This window comes from Schistocerca americana, chromosome 8, assembly GCF_021461395.2.
Source record: "Schistocerca americana isolate TAMUIC-IGC-003095 chromosome 8, iqSchAmer2.1, whole genome shotgun sequence".
Lineage (NCBI taxonomy): Eukaryota > Metazoa > Arthropoda > Insecta > Orthoptera > Acrididae > Schistocerca > Schistocerca americana.
Genome location: NC_060126.1, coordinates 56149306 through 56170440, shown reverse-complemented (window position 1 = coordinate 56170440; position 21135 = coordinate 56149306). Strand labels below are relative to the sequence as shown.

The window sequence follows — 21135 nt, the reverse complement described above, 5'->3', positions numbered from 1 at the left end:
GGTATCATATGTCATTCATGTAAGGGGATAGATTTAGGAAGATGGTTTCTAGGAAAGCATAAGGGCAACTATTGTCACAGGGACTAGTTCCGAATGATGTTCCAAGTCAAAGGGTTAAAAACTTCCTGATAGACAAGCGATATGCCAAACACAAGAGTTTAATGGAACCAGACCATGTATTGCTAAGGTTAATTTAGTGAGAGAGAAAGAATTATCCAGTGCTTTTTTTTTTTTTTTTTTTTTTTTTTTTTTTTTTTTTTTTTTTTGTGAGTACTGGATGGATAGCTCGAAGATGTGTGTACATATACATGGCAAGTTGCCTAGTAATGAAACATGTTTAACAGAATGAGCAGAGCATGGTGCCCTTGAGAGATGTTGTAAGAGAGGGACTCCAGGGCGATGACACAAATAGTGAGTGCGTGTGTGACATCGTAGTGTGAGTAGAGAAACGTATTCCATAGAGTTTAGGAGGATACGGGGCCTCGGATCGCAGTGTGAGGACATGGAGAGTGAGTATCCAAGGCCACATCACTAGCACGATAAAAAAGTAAAGACACAACGTCATACGTTTTTCAAGATAAATAATAGGCTATTAAGTGGAGTGTTAAATTAGCAGCCTAGCAGTGTAGGAAGAAGTCTAGTGAATAACCTTAGTAGGTTAAATGCAGTCTCAGAACAGTAAGATTTAAGCTGCAAGACACTATCGTTGTGGAAGCGTGTTCTGTAAAATGTGGTACGATATTCACTGACATTGGAAACCTCTGATGTAGACTGGGGCTATGTGCGGGCATTGAGGGGCTGGAGGAGAGGGACAAGGTCTTCGTAGAAAGTGATAGTGACCTGTCACTACTATTTTGTGGGCAAATATGTGGCAGTACAGTGGCAAAGCATTGCAGCAGCCGCTTGCATCTGGGAAGTGTGAGGTGTTGGCATTCCACCAACAGTAACAGGGCTGTTTATCCATTGCGAGATGGACCAGGCCCAACTCTGCAAAACCTGCTAGAACAGTGGAGAGAGACAGTTCTTGCAGTACATGCAAGGCTGCCTACCGAGTGGCTTCAGTGGTGCTGTCAACAACGTGACTGGGGGCGGCGCATTGGCATAACAGACGCGCTGCTGTCTGATAAAAGCAGCTATCATTTTGTAGCAGAATCATTCACAGTCAGCCGGCCAGTGTGGCCGAGCGGTTCTGGGCGCTTCAGTCCGGAACCGCGCGACTGCTACGGTCGCAGGTTCGAATCCTACCTCGGGCATGGATGTGAGTGATGTCCTTAGGTTAGTTAGGTTTAAGTAGTTCTAAGTTATAGGGGACTGATGACCTCAGAAGTTAAGTCCCATAGTGCTCAGAGCCATTTGAACCTTTTTTTTTCATTCACAGTCCAGCAGTATGACTAGGACGTGAACGAATGAGGGGTTGACACGAGCCGCCACTGCCATGCCTCACGCACTATCTTGAGATGTTGCCATAGCGCAAAAGGGATATCTCAGCCCCACTTCATCAGCAAGCGTGACTGCTACCCAGGGGAACAGCAGCTCGAATGCCAGACATAGCAGCTACCTTCTGCCACCACCAGAGCAGGCGGTGGCATGCCTCCATCATCACCTGCCAGTACACAGCCAACCAACAACATGATGGTTACTACACGATTTTTGATTGTCCCCTAGTACTGCTGACGCCGTGTGTTTGTTGCAGGACTCCTATATCCAGGTCACGTGCCACATACTTGGAAAAGGCTGTGTCCTGACACGTGATGGAGGGAGGGCAGTGGCATCTACTCCGTTGTGCGAGAAGGCAGATGCTGTGCCTTTGACTCGACCTACTGACCCCTCTGGCAGGAGTCAAGCTTGGTGATGTTGTGGACAAGGATGCCCCTGCCGCACCGTGGCACAAGTTCTGGGGGGTGGTGGTAGAGTGATGGTGATACCTCGTGGCTGCATCTGGTACCTCCTTGTAGTCCCGTCATCTGGCAAAGCCCCCATGTTCTTCTAGCAGCACTGCTGGATTGCGAATGATTATGCACAAAAGCGCAGCTTTTTTTATAGCGAGTAGCGGCAACCCTGTTATGCTGATAAGCCGATTTTAAATGGTTCAAATGGCTCTGAGCACTATGCGACTTAACTTCTGAGGTCATCAGTCGCCTAGAACTTAGAACTAATTAAACCTAACTAACCTAAGGACATCACACACATCCATGCCCAAGGCAGGATTCGAACCCGCGACCGTAGCGGTCACTCTGCTCCAGACTGTAGCGCCTAGAACCGCACGGTCACTCCGGCCGGCAGCCGATTTTAACCATGTTATTAATAACACCATTGAAACCCATCGGTGCAGAAATCCTCTTGCCTGTACTGCAAGAAATGTGTCTCACCATTGTACTGACAAATTTTGCGGAGCCAAGTCTGGCCATTCCCAAAATGATAAACTGTCCTGTGCTCTAATTGTAACGGAGCACCTGATGCTTGCCAGCTGCCAGCTGCTGCTGCAACGCTTTACCTCTATTGTCCCACAGATTTGCCACAAAACAGAAGTGGCGCTTCAGGGAGAAGAACATCAGTCACACTTTCAAATTAACCACCCTGGAATTTTCCCGGAGCGATTTAGCGAAATCGTGGAACACAGATGTGGATAGTCAAATACAGATTGGAATTGTTGTTCCTCTGAATCTGAGTCACGGTACCACCTTGCTCAGTGATACGTACGTAATACAGGCAATTTGGAGGTGCAAATATTGACTCCGAGAGCCCACTGAGAATTGTTAAGCGCGGTACAATAATGGAACTTTCATCGTTGCCAGTGTCCTTTAGTCTGCCAGTTTTATCAGTTGTGGAGGTCAGGTGTATTTTTTATGTTACAGAACAATGAAAATAAAACTGCGGTGCCACGTGTTTTGACTCACAATACTAGGTATTTTCAGAAATATAACGATTTTATTTGGTATAAAGTTCAAATTGTCTTCTAAAAACACAGATCTGTAACCATAGTTAGGTTTTACATCAGCAAACTGTTTGTGGTTTGTGCTCAAAAACGTTTTCAAATAATTTTACTTTGGTCCAAGGTCGAATGTTCGCTGGTGATCAGAAATCTGTGGTGGAAAAGTAGTATTTCTGAGTTACCAAAAATTTCACCTTTGTATGTGGAATCTTGTCCACCATAGTCTTTGGCCATGTGAAAATTCGTATTCCACGAAATATGAAGGTCCCCTTGCTTATTATCAATATCAGCAGTGATACAACATAATACAGATCTCATCAAAACGCCTTCTTACCCTCCTAAAATGGTGATTAGCCATTTCGTTTGTCTTTGGTTAACTTGTCTTCTTCATATTCCGTATTTTGAAGCATTTCGATTAGATTTTGGTGTTATTTAGTAATTGGTTGTGGAAATATAGCATGTAAACGATTAGAGGGTCGGGTATTTTGACTGGTAGCTGGTAGATGTCTCAGCCTTCCTTGAAACTTGATTTTTGTACATCGCCCGGTTTACGCCTAAAAACAAGTGTTAACTGCGTACATAGCATATTATTTTAACAGAATACATGCGGTTTACAACTTGTCATACTTAGACATGGAAATAGCATGATGGCACTTAATTTAAGAGTTCATCATGCATGTGTGTGTGTGTGTGTGTGTGTGTGTGTGTGTGTGTGTGTGTATGTATGTGTGTGTGTGTGTGTGTGTGTGTGTGTGTGTGTGTGTGTGAGTGTGTGCCATGTTTTGCAGAGCCAAGTCTGACCATTCCTACAGTGGTAAACAGTCCTATTGCTCTAATTGGAATGGAGCACCTCATGCTTGTGTGTTGTAAATATCTTTCTGACACTTGTCATTTTTTTCTGTTAGCCACGTAGTTTTGAGGAAGTTTTAGACTTGGAAACAACATTTTGACATCTGGCAATGAGAATGTGTTTTATAGAACAACTCAGATGTAGGAATGTTTAATTTTGGGGGTCCATTTTCCCTTACACCCTCTACAGTTAAGAGAAATAACTATGGAAGGTCACGAGTGGTGGCAGCTGTTGGAGATTACAAGCAACAGTAGCATAACACAGCAGTTCTTCATATTTCTTATTTTGAAGATTTGCTGAATGGTAATTGAAGTAAACCTGATCTTTGGCAATAACGTATGTCTAATTCATTAATTACAGGACATGAACCAATGTTGGTTGTTAACTATTTATGGTGAGCATGTATAATGCTCATTCTCATATTCCTTAGGAATGGTATACAATTTTCAATAAAATTTGCAGAGGTGGGATGGAATTTACTGATGATAGAGTACAGTATGTGGTACAAGCAATTTTTTTGGTGAAATATGAATACGAAGAGAGAGAGAGAGAGAGAGAGAGAGAGAGAGAGAGAGATGGACAGCTTGATCCTCTTTAATATGACAAAAATTTACGTGCTTATCTGCTTTCATAATTAATATAAGTCGTTTGGATACTTGTGTGTGACTGTGTGTGTTACTGAACGAAACATACGTATTTTAGACACGGAAATACTGCAGCATTTTCAATGTCTTTACATACTGTTGATAAATAATTAACATTTTTGAGATTAAAAAGCGGCTGTCAGGCTACATTGTAATTGGTTGTTACATAACGTGCTACTGGCTAAATGGCTGTTTCATTTTAGACAAAAATACTGCACTGTGATTGGCTGTTTCATTTTAATAGATGCTAAACATTTTTCTTAAATTTTCCATCAGTATTGTTTTATATTTTTAAAAGAATTTCCCACCATTGCCATCTTGCCTATTTTTAAATCTCCCGTCTGCACCCTGCTGCACTTTGCAATTCCCAGCCACCGTCAACTTAATGATGTTCTGGTCTCTGGCATGCAGGCAGCCTGAACGTCATGTAAGTGTAAAGTTAGCTGGATAGTTGGTAGCCATCCTGCTAATATCCTTTCAGACTGCGCTTTCATCCTGTTCCTGAATGTTTCTCCTATTTCTGTCATTACTTCTTCGGTATATAATGGAATAGCACAGGCGACAGATTACATCCTTGTCTTGCGAGAAGGTCTTTCGGATCTGAGCACTTCGATCTTGGTCTTGCATTCTTTTTTCCCCCTCTTGGTCCTAGTCTGTACTACCCGCTTTAACTACACCTCAAACCTATTTCCCTGAGAATGTCGAGCGTCTTGCACCACTTTACGTGGCCGAATTCTGTTTGCAGGTCGACAGATCGTATACAAGTGTCTTTTGTGAGTCCTGGTTCCATTATCAAGCGCAAAGTCAGATTTGCCTTTCTGGTGACTTTACCCCTACTAAAGCCAAATAGATCGTCATCTGCACATTCTCTATTTCCTTTTCCAATTCGCTGTATATTATTTTTGTCTGTAACTTGGATGCTCGAGCTGTTTACCTGATAGTGCTGTAGTTCTCTCACTTATCTTCTCTCGCTGTTTTCGGTATTGCGTGGACGATAGTTGTCCGAAAGTGTAATAGTATGTTCCCAGACTGAATGGTACAAACCTAGTGATAACTGCTGAACATTCTTCGGGAAGAATGGAAGTGAACGCTGCATACACTGTCACAATTCACAACAGAATCTCGACGACTGTTCTGCCCTCTTCGATTTTCTTCATACTCACAGAATTTGTTGGTACGTAACGCGACGTCAGTTTCCTAAACCAGTGCGACACGTTTATAAAAGAGAACAGATCTCGGAAAGAAATCACCTTTCAAGATTAGAATTTTTCTGAACAGATTTAAGGATAAAAATTATCGAAAGTTACGAGCTTCGCTAGTAACTGAATATGCAGCGTGTGACTCGTACACTTAAGCACCAAAGAAACTGGTATAGGCATGCGTATTCAAATACAGAGATATGGAAACAGGCAGAATACGGCGCTGCGGTCGACAATGCCTATATAAGACAGGTGTCTGGCACAGTCGGCTACTGCTGCTACAATGGGAGGTTAACAAGAATTAGTGAGTTTGAACGTGGTGTGGTTGTCGGCGCAGGAGCGATCGGACTCAGCATCTCCAAGGTAGTGATGAAGTGGGGAGTTTCCAGTACTAGAATTTCACGAGTGTACTGCGAATATCAGGAATCCGGTAAAACAGCAAATCCCCGACATCGCTGCGGTCGGATAAAGATCCTGCAATAACGTTACCAACGACGACTGAAGAGAATCGTTCAGCGCGATAGACGTGCCTCCCTTCCGCAAATTGCTGCAGATTTCACTGCTGTGCCGTCAAGAAGTGTCAGCCTGTGAATCATTCAACGAAACATCATCGATATGGCCTTTTGGAGCCGAAAGCCCTCTCATGTACCCTTGATGATTGCACGACGTAAAGCTTTATGCTTCGCCTGGGCCGGTCAACACCGAAATTGGACTGTAGATGACTGTAAACATGTTGTCTGGACGGACGAGTCTCGTTTCAAATTGTATCGAGCGGATAGACGTGTACGGGTATGGAGATAACCTCATGAATCCATTGACCCTTCATGTCAGCAGGGGACTGTTGAAGCTCTTTAATGGTGTGGGGCATGTGCAGTTGGAGTGATGCGGGACTCCTGACACGTGTAGATACGACTCTGAACGGTGACACATACGTAAGCATCCTGTCTGATCACCAGCATCCATTCATGCCCGTTGTGCATTCCGACGGACTTTGGCAGTTCCAACAGGACAATGCGGCACGCCACACGTCCAGAATTGCTACGGAGTGGCTCCAGGAATGTTGCTCTTCTATCTGCAGACTGGCGTATGCTTACAAAGCAATGGGAAGAAAGCTCATCCTTAACCTTCGAGCGATTCCAGCCACATCTGGTACACATATTAGTTATGGTTTGTAAAGAAGTACTGTGGGGTAAGAACCACTAGTTTCCTGTCCGGGTGAGCATAATAACGTGGAGAGAGGAGGAGGAAATGGACAGATAGTAAGTGAGAAGGAGCAGATGGGCACAGATAGGGAAACCATGGGATGGACACAGAGAGAAGGTTTGGGGATGTGGGCAGAGAGAAAGTGGAAGAGGAAAATTGACAGAAAGAGGGGAGTGGAGAAGATGGACAGGGTCATGGACCGAGACAGAGTGAGGAAGAAATGGGCGGAGGGAGTGGGGCACGTGGAGACGACAGAGAAAGAGAGGGAGGAGGGAATGGACAGAGAAAGGGAAGAGTGGGACATGAAGGAGAGAGAGGGTGGGGACAGAAGAAGTTGGACAGAGAAAGGAAGAAGAGGAGGTGGACAGAGTGGGTGGAGGAAATCGACAAAGAATGGGTGAAGGAGGGCAGAGAGAGGAGGAAGGAAGAGATAAACTAATAGAATACTGTAATAAATACATGCACTGGCAATGCCAGGTGTTCAGCTAGTTAAAAATTAATATCTATTGTACTTTTAAAAATATTATTCAATACCTGTTATTTAATATATCTATTTGGTAAAAAAATGTAGAATTTAAATTAAAGTTAAATGAATACCTCAAAGCGAGAACAGAACCGAGGACCTTGCATTAATTAGATCTAAACTCTACGCACTCAACTGCTTAAAATGTTTTGTACCTCACACTGCTCTGAAACCATCTAATCTTCAAAGGTGATGTTACGAGTTTTTGTGGTGATTGCTTCGTATTGCTTTAGAAAGTTGATGCACAGGCACAGACTTTCAAATTTTATGGGTAAGGAAATATTTAAAGAGAGCAAAGCACTCCATGTGGTCATCTTTTTACTGGAGAGCCTTCACAGAAGACTCAAAGCTGTAATAACGGCTGCCTGAGCTGCTATATGTTGCTTGTTCCTGGTTGACATTTCGGGAGTATGTGAGAAGTCATTTGGCCACGCAGTCACTGGTAAATAACATATGTCTTACACACTCTTGACGTATACCTATTCATAGATAATTTGTGGCATTTAAAGCTAAAGCGAAAAATACTTGTTTCCGGAAAAGCTGTAAAATCTAAATCCATATAATAATAACCTACAGTAAGATGCGTGGTGGAAGCAGTAATCACGTATCATTCTGCTGACTGCACAACGTACTCGACCACTGAGTGGATGACGAGACATGTGGGTGAGCAATGACAAGTCTCTCCGGGGGGCGAGCGTGACGCGTGTTTTTAAATTTTACCATCTGCCTGTGTGTGTGTGTGTGTTTGTAGGGCTGTATTTAGGATATGTTCACCTCTCCACTGAACTTGAGCTGTCGTGCCCACCTAGGGAAACATTTTTGTAACTAATCTGCAAAAGTATTGTTTTACAGCAATGATACGATTAAAGATCTATGTCTATTGTTTAATTCTATAAAATTTACTACACAATTTATGCTTTAATGAATTTATGAGATTAAGAAATGGAAAGAACACGAATCATAAAAGTATTCAACTTCACTTAGTAATACTGCTACAAAAAATTATAGATTTAAGTAAAACATCAAAAAGTTGATATTCATATCCAAGAAGAATCAATATTGAAGATAACGCAAGGAATGTAACGAATCAATTTTTTTAACTTTAATTCAACTATAAAGCTTTCCCAGTCAATCAGACTTCAAATGAATTTATCTCATTTCCTATTGACTTGTGCCTTGACATAGTAATGAAACTACGTATAATATCTTCAGAAATTACTTGTCTTAAAAGATAGCTTTTGATAGTGAGTGAAACCAGGAATGTTAACTGTTATCATTTCACGTTGCCATAACGTCTTGAGTTAATAACCAATCTCTCAGACACAGTTCATCTTCATAAATCTTTTCGATTCCTACAGTGTCCCTTTAATGAATAAAGTTTTCTAAACATTGGAAGAAATCGCCTTTTTGCGAAATCTAACTCAACTGCAACTTCCAGAATTATATCACATATTTATTTAAAATGTTTGTGGTTTTGCCGGCTCATGTGCCAAACATTTGACTGCGTACTTCAGGGATTTTGAAGCGATGGGTTGCTGCGTTTGAGAGGTGAGTAAATTCATATCACCTGACCATCGAACTTTTCAGCCGAATAAGGCCGTACAAAACAATTACATCTACGTCGATTACACCAATCAGCCAAAACATTGTGACCACCTATCTAATAGTCAGTATGACCACCTTTGGCACAGATAACAGTGACGATTCGTCGTGGCAAGGAAGCAATGAAGCCTTGGTAGGTCGATGGAGGGCATTGCCACCACATTTGCACAAATATGTCACCTAATTCCAGCAAATGCCGGAGAGGGAGTGATGAGCTCTGATGCCACATTCAATCACATCCCGTATGTGTTCGACTGGGTTCAGATCTGGCTAGTTGGGAGGCCAGAACATTAGTTGGAACTGCCCACTGTGTTTCTCGAACGTCACCATCACACTCCTGGCGTTGTGACACGGCGCATTATCTTGTTGAAAAATGCCACTACTGTTGGGAAACATTATCGTCATGGAAGGGTGTACGTGGTCTGCAACCAGTGGTCGATGCTCCCTGGCAATTATAGTGCGTTGCACGAGCTCCACTGGACCCATGTACGCCCACGCAAATGTTTCCCAGAGCATAATGGAACCATCACTAGCTCGTTTCAGTTCTGCAGTACATGTGTCAAGGAGCCGTACCACTGGAAGACAATGGATTCGCGCCCTTCCACGATGAAGAAGGTTTCAGGTTTTATCGGATCATGAAACGCTCTGCCACTGGGCCAATGTTGTGTGACGTTGGTCACGTGCCCATTTCAGTCGTAGTTGCTGATGTCCTGGTGTTAACATTGGCACATACATGGGCTGTGCGGAGGCACGTCTTTAGAAATGTTTGGTGCACTGCGTATTGAGACAAACTTGTACGCTGCCCAGCACTAGAGTCTGATGTCTCCTAGTTCCCCCACAGTTCGCCACCAGTCCGCCCAGCCTACGACGTCCGACATCTACAACGAGGGATCGCCACCCAACCCCACGACGTCTGGATGTGGTTTCACCTCAGTTTCGACATGTGTTGAAGACAGTCATCATAGAACTACTGGAGCACCCGACGATTTGTGCAGTTTCCAAAACGCTCGTGCCGAATCATCACAATCTGACACTGGTCAAACTCAGACAGACCGCACGCCTTCCCCATTCTACACACGGATAGTACGCCCACTAGTACCACATGCACCGTGTGTGTGTCAGGCTAGCATTCGTTCCTCAGCAAGAGAAGGTGCTATCGCATGGACTGGTTTATATCGCTAGTAAGTCGGTTGAGCCGTGGTAACATTTGCTGTTTTGAAGAGCGCGCCGCAGCGCGTAGTGTAAAGTAGTCGCCTTCCGTTTCTGGCGGTGGCGCCGCTGTGGCAATCGCAGCTTTGGTGTCTACCTCTGTTGGGAAAGGGGAAAAGTTGCCTGTTCACGTGCATTTAAGGGGCGCTATGAGCTCGGCAGGGAGGCACTCTGTCAGTTTCGGCGAGTCTGGCCAGTTGGTCAGCCGGGTCAGTGTGGGGCAGTCAGTGTCTGTCTGTCGTCGGGAGTGCTGGTATGTGTTAGGCCGCCTGTCTGCTCGTTTGCTCAGGCAACGGTCATTGGCGGTTGGATCGATCGGTTGGTCGGTAGCGCACTGAGACACCAGATGACTTGAGCGTCGGCGCAGGTGAGGTCGCCACGTGAGTCCAGTGGGCCGCGTCGTATAGCGACGGGTAGTGGCTTCGCGGTCGACACGAGAGCAACAGGAGTCAACCCACGACGTCGGTCTGGCCGTTACGAGCTGTGACGCCGTGAGACGGGAGATCGGCGCGCCTTCCTGCGTCCGTTGAAGCGGCTGGCAGCGGACGGTTCGGGAGAGCGTTTTGGGGGTGCTGCGCCAGGTCTTCGCCAGACATCGCAGTTTGTTAGAAGTTAAGTCGTTCGTGATATGTTGTTTCATTTACTTTTTAAATTCTACTGATTTTCATCGTCAGTCTCTCGTCCCCAGCTTGCTCGTCTGTCTCTCGTCCGCATTTATTAGGCAGTTAGTGTCTGTCTGTCGGTCTGCCGTACGTCAATATCTGCCTCTGTCATGTTTGTCGGATCCGGTGTTAACGAATTTATTGCTTAAGGTGTAAAGGCCGAATTCCTGAAATATGTTTGTATCTTGCCTATCATCTTGAGAGGCGGTATAGTGTAATGTAGAGCATGTTTGTACATTTTATGTAAGACTGAATTTCATGGGTTTTTATTTAAATGGTCATTTTAGTATATAAAGTTGCCACCCTTCCACCGCAAGAGTTTTCTTTTGAAAGCAAAAAAACAAGTTGCTCTTTCGATGGCAAGTAATTTTTTTTTTAAAATGTGGGTGTTTTGTACAATTTCCATCCCTCGTATGGCGTGTACAGTTCATGTGTTTGTGTGAGTTAAAATTTTTAGTTTAAAGTAATCTGGTGTGTTGCAGATTTGCACCAGTGTAGTCTTTCAGAGGTTGTTGTGAGCGGTCGTGACAACGGCCGTGTTGAAAGGGAGCGGCAAGCTTCTCAGCCCGAAAGCTCATTCAGCCAAAAAATAAAAAATAAAAAAAAAATTGTTATTTCTGCCTCTGAATAAATTGTAGCTTGATATTTAGTGGGTGCTTTCTGATTGTAACTTTTAAATCTCTTTTTTTTTTTTTTTTTTTTTTTTTTTTTAAAAAAAAAGGAAAGGGTTTTTAGGAATAAAATTTCCGTTTGTTGAAAGAAATTTGTTTTCATCAGTTACCCACTGGCAACATTTCCACGATCACATAGTGTGATTGAATGTGTTTATGTTCTTGATAAATCACTAGTAAATAAAGTAAATTCTTTAAGAAAAGATTTTGGAAGTAAATCCACGGTTCATCGGTGTTCATAATGTTCTGGCTGATCAGTGTACAAGAAGTCCCGTACTACAATTTTCTTTTAAAACGAAAACATTTTTTTTATTTTAAATTTTCGTGGTGTGGATTATTTTGTGGTGCAGGCTCCTATACCAGACGTCGTGGGGTAGGGTGCCGATCCCTCATTGCAGATGTCGGACTCGTAGGCTGGGAAGGAGAAGGTATGTGACAGAAGCAGTACACTTGGTGCGGCTGCATACCGCGTCTACCTGAACCATCGCATAACGCAAATTTTGTACGTGCCCCTATGGTCAAGCCTCAGCGTAGTCGCAGCTCTGTAGAGGACTGTTGTTTTCGCCTGCAGCATTTGCGGTTTTCAGGCGAGTTCTGACAACAGCGCGGCCACTTGTCAAGGATCTTCTTTCGTTGATTCCCCTGTAGAATCCAGGCTAGACCCCCTGCTCGTAAATGCGTCCTTGTGTGTATCTCCTAAATGGTAAGTAACACGACTGTTAGAACGGGTAATGAACGTCTGTGATGTGTTGATGACGTCAAAAGAACTTTAACTAAAGTTCCTTGGAGCACACTTAAAACAGTACATTTTTTTACGAGCAGCTGTACTGAACAGTGTCTTACTTTGTGCAGTGAAACATTCATTAATGAATCTAAGTGAAGTTACATGCATACAATCCATATTTTTCCACTGCTTATAGAATTTTAATCAGACTGTGGATTAAGATACTTCACCATACTCTGTTATGATGTGGTCTAGAAGAGTAGGTGCATTCTAATGGCCCCATTACCAAAGGACTACTATATCACCCCTCCCATGGATTGTGTCAAGCAGAGATTACATTTAGAATATACTGCAGACATCGCGACTCTTGGAACTGGTTTTGCTGTGAACTTCCAATTTTTGAACATATTTCACCATCTTACGCATAGCTATCTCGCATACGTGCAAACAAACGTAAACATTCACACACATCTTGTCTATTCTACCATCTTATCAGCATATATGGTCGTCATATCTATCCTCAACCTTAATACTATTGTCTGAACAACACAGCACGAACACACGCTCTCATTGGAGCAAAATGCTTTCTTTTCCACTATATCGTCCAGCCTCATTCTCCAAGTCCTTTTCAGTAGCAGAAACCCAGCTGTGGAATGACCTCCCTTACTCTACCAGAGAACTGCGTAACATATCCAGCTTCGAAAGACTATGTATCTATTAAGTCAACAATAACGACTGACCTCGTTCCTGTACACACCCGTTACTCTGTCACAATAAGTAACCTTCTTTCCAACCAGATATCGATTGAAGCGTCTTAGCAGATTAAAAATGTGTGCCGGACCGAAACTCGAACTCGGGATCTTTGCCTCTCTCGAGCTATTTCTCTACCATTTTAGCCACCCAAGCGCGACTCACGACCGGTCCTCGCAGCTTCAATTCCGGCACTCCCTCGTCTCCTACCTTCCAAACTTCACAGAAGCTCTCCTGCAGACCTTGCAGAAGTAACACAGCCTGGGCGATGCTTCCAGAATGTAATTTTCACTCTGCAGCGGAGTGTGCCCTGATATGAAACTTCCTGGCAAATTAAAAGTGTGTGCCGGACCGAGACTCGAACTCAGGATCTTGGTCTTTCGCGAGCAAGTGCTCCCGGTCCGGCACACAGCTTTAATCTGCCAGGAAGTTTCATATCAGCGCACACTCCGCTAAAGAGTGAAAATTTCGTTCTGATAGATCTTCATTTCCCAAAGTCCACAACTATTAACACGCTTTCTAAATCTCTCTCCTTCAGAATACATTGCACTTGCTATCACCACCATTATTATTGCTATTATTATGATTATTCTTCCTGATATTATTTTTAATAGTAAACTCTGCAAACGAGGTCACCGTGCTGGACATCGTATTTTATCACTGGCCTGATAATTCCTAAGCGTCTAGAACTGTGTGATGTGCAAATTTCAGTTAAGCTACTTTTTGAAATCGGCAGACGTATACGTGTAAGTCGCTATAGTTCGATTTTCAATTTCTCGTATTTGCAGATGTTTCTCACCGTTCCTGCTATCACCGGATACGGCGATGTCAGTTATCACACCTTTTTTCTCCATAGTCGTGTTGTCTGGTCTATTGTGTTCCAGAATTCGATGTGTCTGTAGTTGTAGGTCCAACGGTAATTTGGCACGTTCGTTTTATACAGTTTTTTGTGGTTTGTGTTGCAGCAGTTTCTTGTCACTGGAAGATGGTAATTGTGGCACAAATTTCAATGGATAATTTGTGAGCCGGGCGGTGTGGCCGAGCGGTTCTAGGCGCTTCAGAGGCTCTAATCCTGCCTCGGGCATGGATGTGTGTGATGTTAGGTTTAAGTAGTTCTAAGTTCTAGGGGACTGATGACATCATGTGTTAAGTCCCATAGTGCTCAGAGCCATATGAACCATTTTGATAATTTGTGGACCAGTATTATTGTTCTGCTTGCAATCAGTGTGCAATCAGTTTGCAAAAGTTCAAGATGTGGCCGATTGTTTTTTCAGTTTCTTCGCACAGTTCGTAATTTGGGTCTTCTGCCGATTTCTCGTTTCTTGCTTTGGTGGAGTTAGTTCTGATAGCTTTTCCCTGTGCTGCAAAATTCAGTCCTTCAAGTTTCCTTCCTAGGGTTTCGTTGCTCAGCAAAATTCAAAATATTTTTCGTTATACATTTTTTTTTCGATCTTTAAAAGTTTGCCTATCTCTAATTTTCCTGCCTCATTACGCAAGATGTCATTCAGAAATTGGAGTACAGCTTTCCTTTTTTGATTCCTTGTTTTCTGTACTTTTGAAAGACGGTGAAACTGACTGTGAAAATGACGGTTTCGTCGACTTTCACATTATCCGTATATAGCGAATTCCTTTATTTTTATTAAAGATTGTCCGATAGAGATTGCCAATAGATGATGTACCTGTTGGCGTATTCTTGACAGTTATATTAGGCTGAGCTGGCAGCTTCACATACAGACAGCAGATAAATGTCGGTCAAAGTGCACCATTAACTTATCCCAGATTGTAAAAGTTGACGCCGACGCCAGGTAGGACATCGTTCGGCTACTGCTATTCTGTGTGCTGGTCAGGACGGAGGACAGCCGTGGCGAGTCGACACAATGTGGACAGCAGGTAACACCGCGGTCGTCCGGAAGGCCGCAGAGGAGCCTTGGAATCTTTCACGAAATTACCGCAGCTTCCACTTTCCTAAAGCGTTTTTCTGCTGTGAGAACGTTGTAACGTACAATAAAGTTCCCGGAAGGCGGAAACAATGAGACTTAGGTGGAGAATGCAAAGAAGACGGCACCCGTCTGCCGATAGAAGAGCAATAATCGTGGAGCCACTCTGTAGCAATTCTGGATGTGTGGGATGTCGCATTGTCCTGCTGGAATTTCCAAAGTCCGTCGAAATGCACAACGGACATCAATGGATGCATGTGATCAGAGAGGGTGTTACGTACGTCTCACCTGTCAGAGTCGTATCTAGACGTATCAGGAGTTCCATATCACTCCAGCTGCACACGCCACACATCATTCAAGAGCCTCCACCAGCTTGAACAGTCCCCTGCTGACATGCAGAGTCCGTGGATTCATAAGGTTTTCTCGATACCTGTACACGTCCATCGGCTCCATACAATTTGGAACGAGACTCATCCGACCAGGCAACATGTTTTCAGTCATCTACAGTCCAATATTGATGCTGACATGCCCAGGCGAAGCATAAAGCTTTATGTCGTGCATTCATCAGGGGTACACGAGAGGGCCTTCAGCTCCAAAAGGCCATATCGATGAATGTTTCACAGGCTGACCCTTGTTGACGGTGCAGCATTGAAATCTGCAGCAATTTGCGGAACGGTTGCACTTTTATCTCGCTGAACGATTCTCTTCAGTCGTCGTTAGTAACGTTATTGCAGGATCTTTATCCGGCCACAGCGATGTCGGAGATTTGATGTTTCACCGGGTTCCTGATATTCGCGTTACACTCGTGAAACGGTCGTACGGGAAAAACCCCACTTCATCACCACGTCGGAAAATCCGTGTCCCTTCGCTTGTACGCCGGCTATAATATCACGTTCAAACCCACTTAAATCTTGATAACGTGCCATTGTAGCCGCACTAATCGATCTAACAAGTGCTCCGGACACTTGTTGTCTGGCATAGGCGTTGCCAACCGGAGCGCCACATTCTGGCAGTTTACATATCTCTGGATTTGAATACGCACGCCTATACGTTTCTCTGGCGCTTCAGTGTATTAGGCAGATAGAAATCTTAGGAAGCTACATGCTCAGCCGCTCCTTTCAGGCGCCGACAGGTCAGAGCCAAAACTTCCTTTCTTTAGCTGTAGGCCTCTGGGCGCTAAAATGCGAAAATTTCATTGGTCAACCAGGTCTGACGTAGCAGTTTTGGAAAATTATTGAGAAGTGGAAAGACGCTCCAGGACAATGGCACTTGTCATTGGATGACTGCTCGTGAGGGACTAGGACTGGCTCTCAAAGAAGAAACGAATGTTACGGGGAGAGACAGGAGGCGCCAAGGCGACACTTCGTCCGCCGCTAGTGAGAGAATTACTTAGAGTTCTGCTGTCAGGATTCAGAGTGAGAAGCAGTCATTTCTCTTTGTAGCTCCAACTGGAGCACGATGCAAGGTTTGCGGTAGGTAGCTTTTCGGGATTCATAGCCGTCTCCTGACACAGCGGCCGTAGACAGCAGCTCTGACGGACAACAAAACGACGCTGTTAAGAAAAATGGTAAGATCCGCAATCGATCTCGGCGTGTATAGGTCTCAATGTACGTTAGAGTGTTAATGAGCAGGAGGAAGACGCCCTTCTGGCATGAATAATATTACGAACTCAGATTTTTGGCAATCACTGTCGTTAGATCGCGGAACAGATCAGTGTGCTACTCATGGAGTAACCTACCTATCGGCTCCTTGTCTTGAATCTCAGCCATCGTTAGTTGCTTGCAACTGTTTCATGTTCTTGTAATAGTTTTTAAGTGAACAGGATGTTATTAAACGTGTTCGTGTTATACTTCAGTGCAACTACTGCATTTGTTTTGTGTTAGGATTTATAATAGACAATAGAACTTACGGTAACTTTCACCTTTATTATATACGTATCTCACCTGATTAGAAAATTAAATTACAGTGTCTGCCATCCCATACAGTCTGTGGGGCCATAATTTTGGGTTAATAAAAAATTCTTCCGCAACAAATGATAGTTTGCAGTCTTCTTGGGCATCTACGTACGTACCGTAACAAGTTACCCAAGGGCACAGGATTCAAGAAGCTTTCTGTTTTTGACTTACATCTTAGCCGATTCTTGGCCTTCATTTAAATAGCCTGTGAATGCATTCTTTTGGTGTTCCACTGTCTGCCTCACTATCAAGAGTCCTCTATAGCCTCCTTTTGTGGGCAAGGACAGCCTGTCGATGTCACAGCGAGGGTGGAATCTGTGGTGAATTGGCACCTTTTCTGTTGTTTTCCGTCCAGATTATGCGGCTCTGGCTGTGGCCAGTTCACAACGCCGTGCAGTGTATCTGACGACAGGTATGGCCTAGGTGTTGACTGCCTTGATGACTCTGCAGCCATCCAGTTTTCTTTGTAAATTTTTTTTCGTCCCTCTGGGTGCAGTCTTTGCTGACCAGACACTTTACGTATCCAAGCTTGAAACTGTCCAACTGCGAAATGCCTAGGTTTATGTAGACTTCTGGTTGATGGCACTTCATGACTTGTCCAGTTGGCCTGTATTCACTATCTACTTCTCATTATTGCTATTAGCAGTTGCAGTTGCAGTAGTACCGGTTGTATTAATGTTATTAGTTCTTAAGCAATACCGTTATCCACTCTGTTATTGGACATATTCAATTCGCATGTAATTCTATTAATACGATTGTAATACTATTCATCATATTAAAGAGCAGTTATTTCTTCTATATAATTATTAGGTAAAAATACTATATGTGTAAAGTCTTGGTTAAATATACAAAGAAAAGATCTATAAATAAATGTCCATACGTACAAAGGTCTCCTCCCAGAAAGCATGATTAAGAAGTCAAGCAAGTAGGCAGGTAATAGCTCTAAGAAAATGTGGACCAGCTTGTGCATCACAACGCTCTTCGTGAAGTAGCCTGCAGGGTACCAGACGCCTGGCTCCACTGGAACTTCTTTCAGTGTATTCCTGTATTCCTGCAGGACTTGGCCCCAGGTGACGCGATGCCTCTCCCCACTGGCCACATTGCAGACGTAGGGGCTCTGTGGCCTGTGCGGAAAAAAAATTCAGTTCAGAGCAAAGTAGGAACACTTTTCAAAAGAATTAGGGGAGTACGCGTATCGACGTCTTGTATGTTAAATCCATTCTGAACCTGTGGTCTTACTGCAAGACTTGAGATCTTCACTTTTAATGTAGGCCACAATTGAAATCATTCGCCGACTTTTGCCTGTGTTACGCATTACAGAGTCAGATCATCCCTCAGAAGGAAATGAGTACCGGAGTTCGAGAGTTTTATAGTGACGTACACAAATGGCAGTTGTCATTTGTGGACCTTGTATTCAACCAAGTTCATGCAATGTGACATCAAAATGCAGTGTAAGACGCAGGGATGATCTGTTTGATCCAAAAAAGATGGTCTTTCGGTCGTGTTACTGCGGATTCCAATGCCTCTCAATGTGTCATCCATAGACTGTGGACACGCTGCAAGGAGACCAGTACACGAGGCGAGTTGGGAAGGTCACCGACGCATTACAGCCCCACTTGATGATCGATACCTCGCCATCTCTGAGTTGCGGTGTCGTACCGATAGCACCAGAGCACTGAAAGACGCTCTCAGAAGGCCACTGGAGCCGTTGCGTCTGCTCAGACTGTAATGAACTGGTTACGAGAAAGAGCTGTACGATTCATACGTCCTGTCTGAGTACCCCACTTGACACCACAACATGCTGTAGCTCTCCTTCATTTCTGCTATTCCCATATAAACTGGAAACTTCGTCGCTAGCGGAATGTGCTATTCGCAGACGGTTCCAGATAACCTCTAACGCAATTGATGGTCGAGTTCGTACGTAGAGACCCGTGGTGAGCGATCCTTGCCGAATGTTGTCCAGAAAATCAACAGGCTTCTAAGGTTCTGTGACGTCGTGGGGAGCCTTCAGATTTGCAGCCATGGTCGCTTTACCGCCAGACAGCACATCGAACAGGTCCAGTTAAACTGTGTGGTGGGTTTTGCATTCGGTAATGCCCATGAATTCCATCTTGTGCCAGCGCCCATGTGGCGGGCGTCAACAGGGATGTCTTGCTAAGCCTGGATATAGAACTAATGGAATGGCCGGCAGGGAGCCACGACCTAAGCCTCATCGTGTGTATGTCGGATCCCGTTTCACCACAAACTCTGAAAGAACTCTCATGTGCTCTCATTGAAAAATGGTTCAAATGGCTCTGAGCACTATGGGACTCAACTGCTGAGGTCATTAGTCCCCTAGAACTTAGAACTAGTTAAACCTAACTAACCTAAGGACATCACAAACATCCATGCCCGAGGCAGGATTCGAACTTGCGACCGTAGCGGTCTTGCGGTTCCAGACTGCAGCGCCTTTAACCGCACGTCCACTTCGACCGGCCGCTCTCATTGAAGAATGGGAACGAATACCAAAGGGTGACTTCAGTGGATGCATACGGAGTGTATACCACGTAGGTGTCAGGCAGTGATAAACGCTCATGGAGGGCAAACGTGTCATCGCAACTCTCAAAGTCCAATGAAAAGCACCGAGGATGGCACCTGTCGAATATATCAGTACTTTTTATGTAAGCTATTGAGGATATAATTATGTTTATTAATTTGTGACAGGTGAAGGTATGACGCTCAGAGTCTTGTTCTCATACTTCTTTTGAGCAGTGTATATTCGTGTATAGTTAGCGCCACGATATTTGAAACTTCGTGACGGACTGAATGTAGTTGGCACGCTGGGATTGACAGGAGCCCCAGGTTATCAAAGTGCTCTGTCTGTTCCAGAGCCACAGTCGGCCAGTGGTTTCAACCCACGTTCCGAGACTCATTACAGCTGTTATCACGAAGTACAACTGAGGTCCGCAAGTTAAAACTGTACTCAACAAGAAGGTTAATATGGACGCCACCGTGCTTGTAGACAGCCACCAACTATGCCATGCATATCATCTTACAGAATTTCAAGAGTTATATTACGAAAGTGATGCACTGATAAGCCAAAACTGCCCGCAGCAACTTTGGATGTCGCCAGCTGGCGCTGCTGGCACGTAATGCTGGAACAAAAGCATATAAGCGGATCAGATACGGACGGGGGATCACCCTGTCGAAGATATGGGCTGCAAATGGGGAAATCCATTGAGATAAGCGACTTTGACAAAGGCAGATTATTATTACAGTGAGCCTGTGAATAAGTATCTCGCAAAGGGTGAAGCTGATCGAATGTTCATATGCTACTGGAAGAGGTAGGACAGTGAAACTACCACTATTCGTTAAATGATTGGACGTCCGTTACTCTTCGCCGAACAAGGGGTTTGGAGGCTTGTCTGTTCTGTAAAGCAAGATAAATGGTGATCTGTGACATCTCTGCCGAAAGAGCACAATGCTGGTGCTTGCACAAATGTTTTGGAGCGCATCTTTCATCATACATTGTTGAACATAGAGACCACATGTTGACCAAACGATATCGTCAGTTACGATTGCACTGGTTCCGGGACCATCGGGACTCTGCTGTCTATCAATGGAAACGTATCGGCTTTTTGTGTGAATTACAGTTTTGCTACAATAGGTCGATGGACGTTTCCACAAGGTGAGCTCGAGACGGGCAAGCTGGAGGGAGCAGTATTATGCTATGGGGGATATTCTCCTGCCTTTTTATGGGATTTGCGGTAGTAATCGAAGACAGCTGCGAACCACCTGCATCCCTTCATGATTGGCGTCTTTCCCGACGGCGATGTCATTTTTCAGCGGTATCACTGTTGACGTCTCAGAGCCAGTAATGGGCCAAAGTGGTTTGAGGAACGCTGTAGCGAACTCACATCGATGTCTCGACAACCAAATTCGCCTATGGAACCCATCGGGGGCCATCACCGCGTACGCAAACCAGCGGCCCGTGATTTACGCGAATTACGTGACCTGTGTGTAGATATCTAATGCCACATACATAATGGTTGAGAACCATGCACTGAACAACATTACATGAATTTTACTTCATTTGCAGACTAATTATTATAGTTATTAAGAGTAGTACGAGGGGAAATGGAAACCACAGTGAAAATCAAAACTGTTTTTCCTACAGCTGTTAGCTACAACTTCCAGCTACTTCTCTACATAGTCGCCGTATGACTTAAACATCTGTCGTAGCTTTGTACCGACTTTCCAATACCCTCATCATAGAAGGCAGCTTTCTGTGCTTT

The 21135-nt window shown here is 44.2% G+C and overlaps 1 protein-coding gene across 1 annotated transcript in view; it reads right to left on the bottom strand.

Moving 5' to 3' along the window:
* Window positions 1–21135, bottom strand: part of LOC124545525 (fatty acyl-CoA reductase 1-like) — a 152080-nt gene that overhangs the window by 23583 nt on the left and 107362 nt on the right. Inside the window, exon 7 of the mRNA XM_047124473.1 lies at window positions 17746–17985. Coding sequence (XP_046980429.1) covers window positions 17746–17985 — 240 coding nt within the window. The remainder of the gene's footprint in view (window positions 1–17745; window positions 17986–21135) is intronic.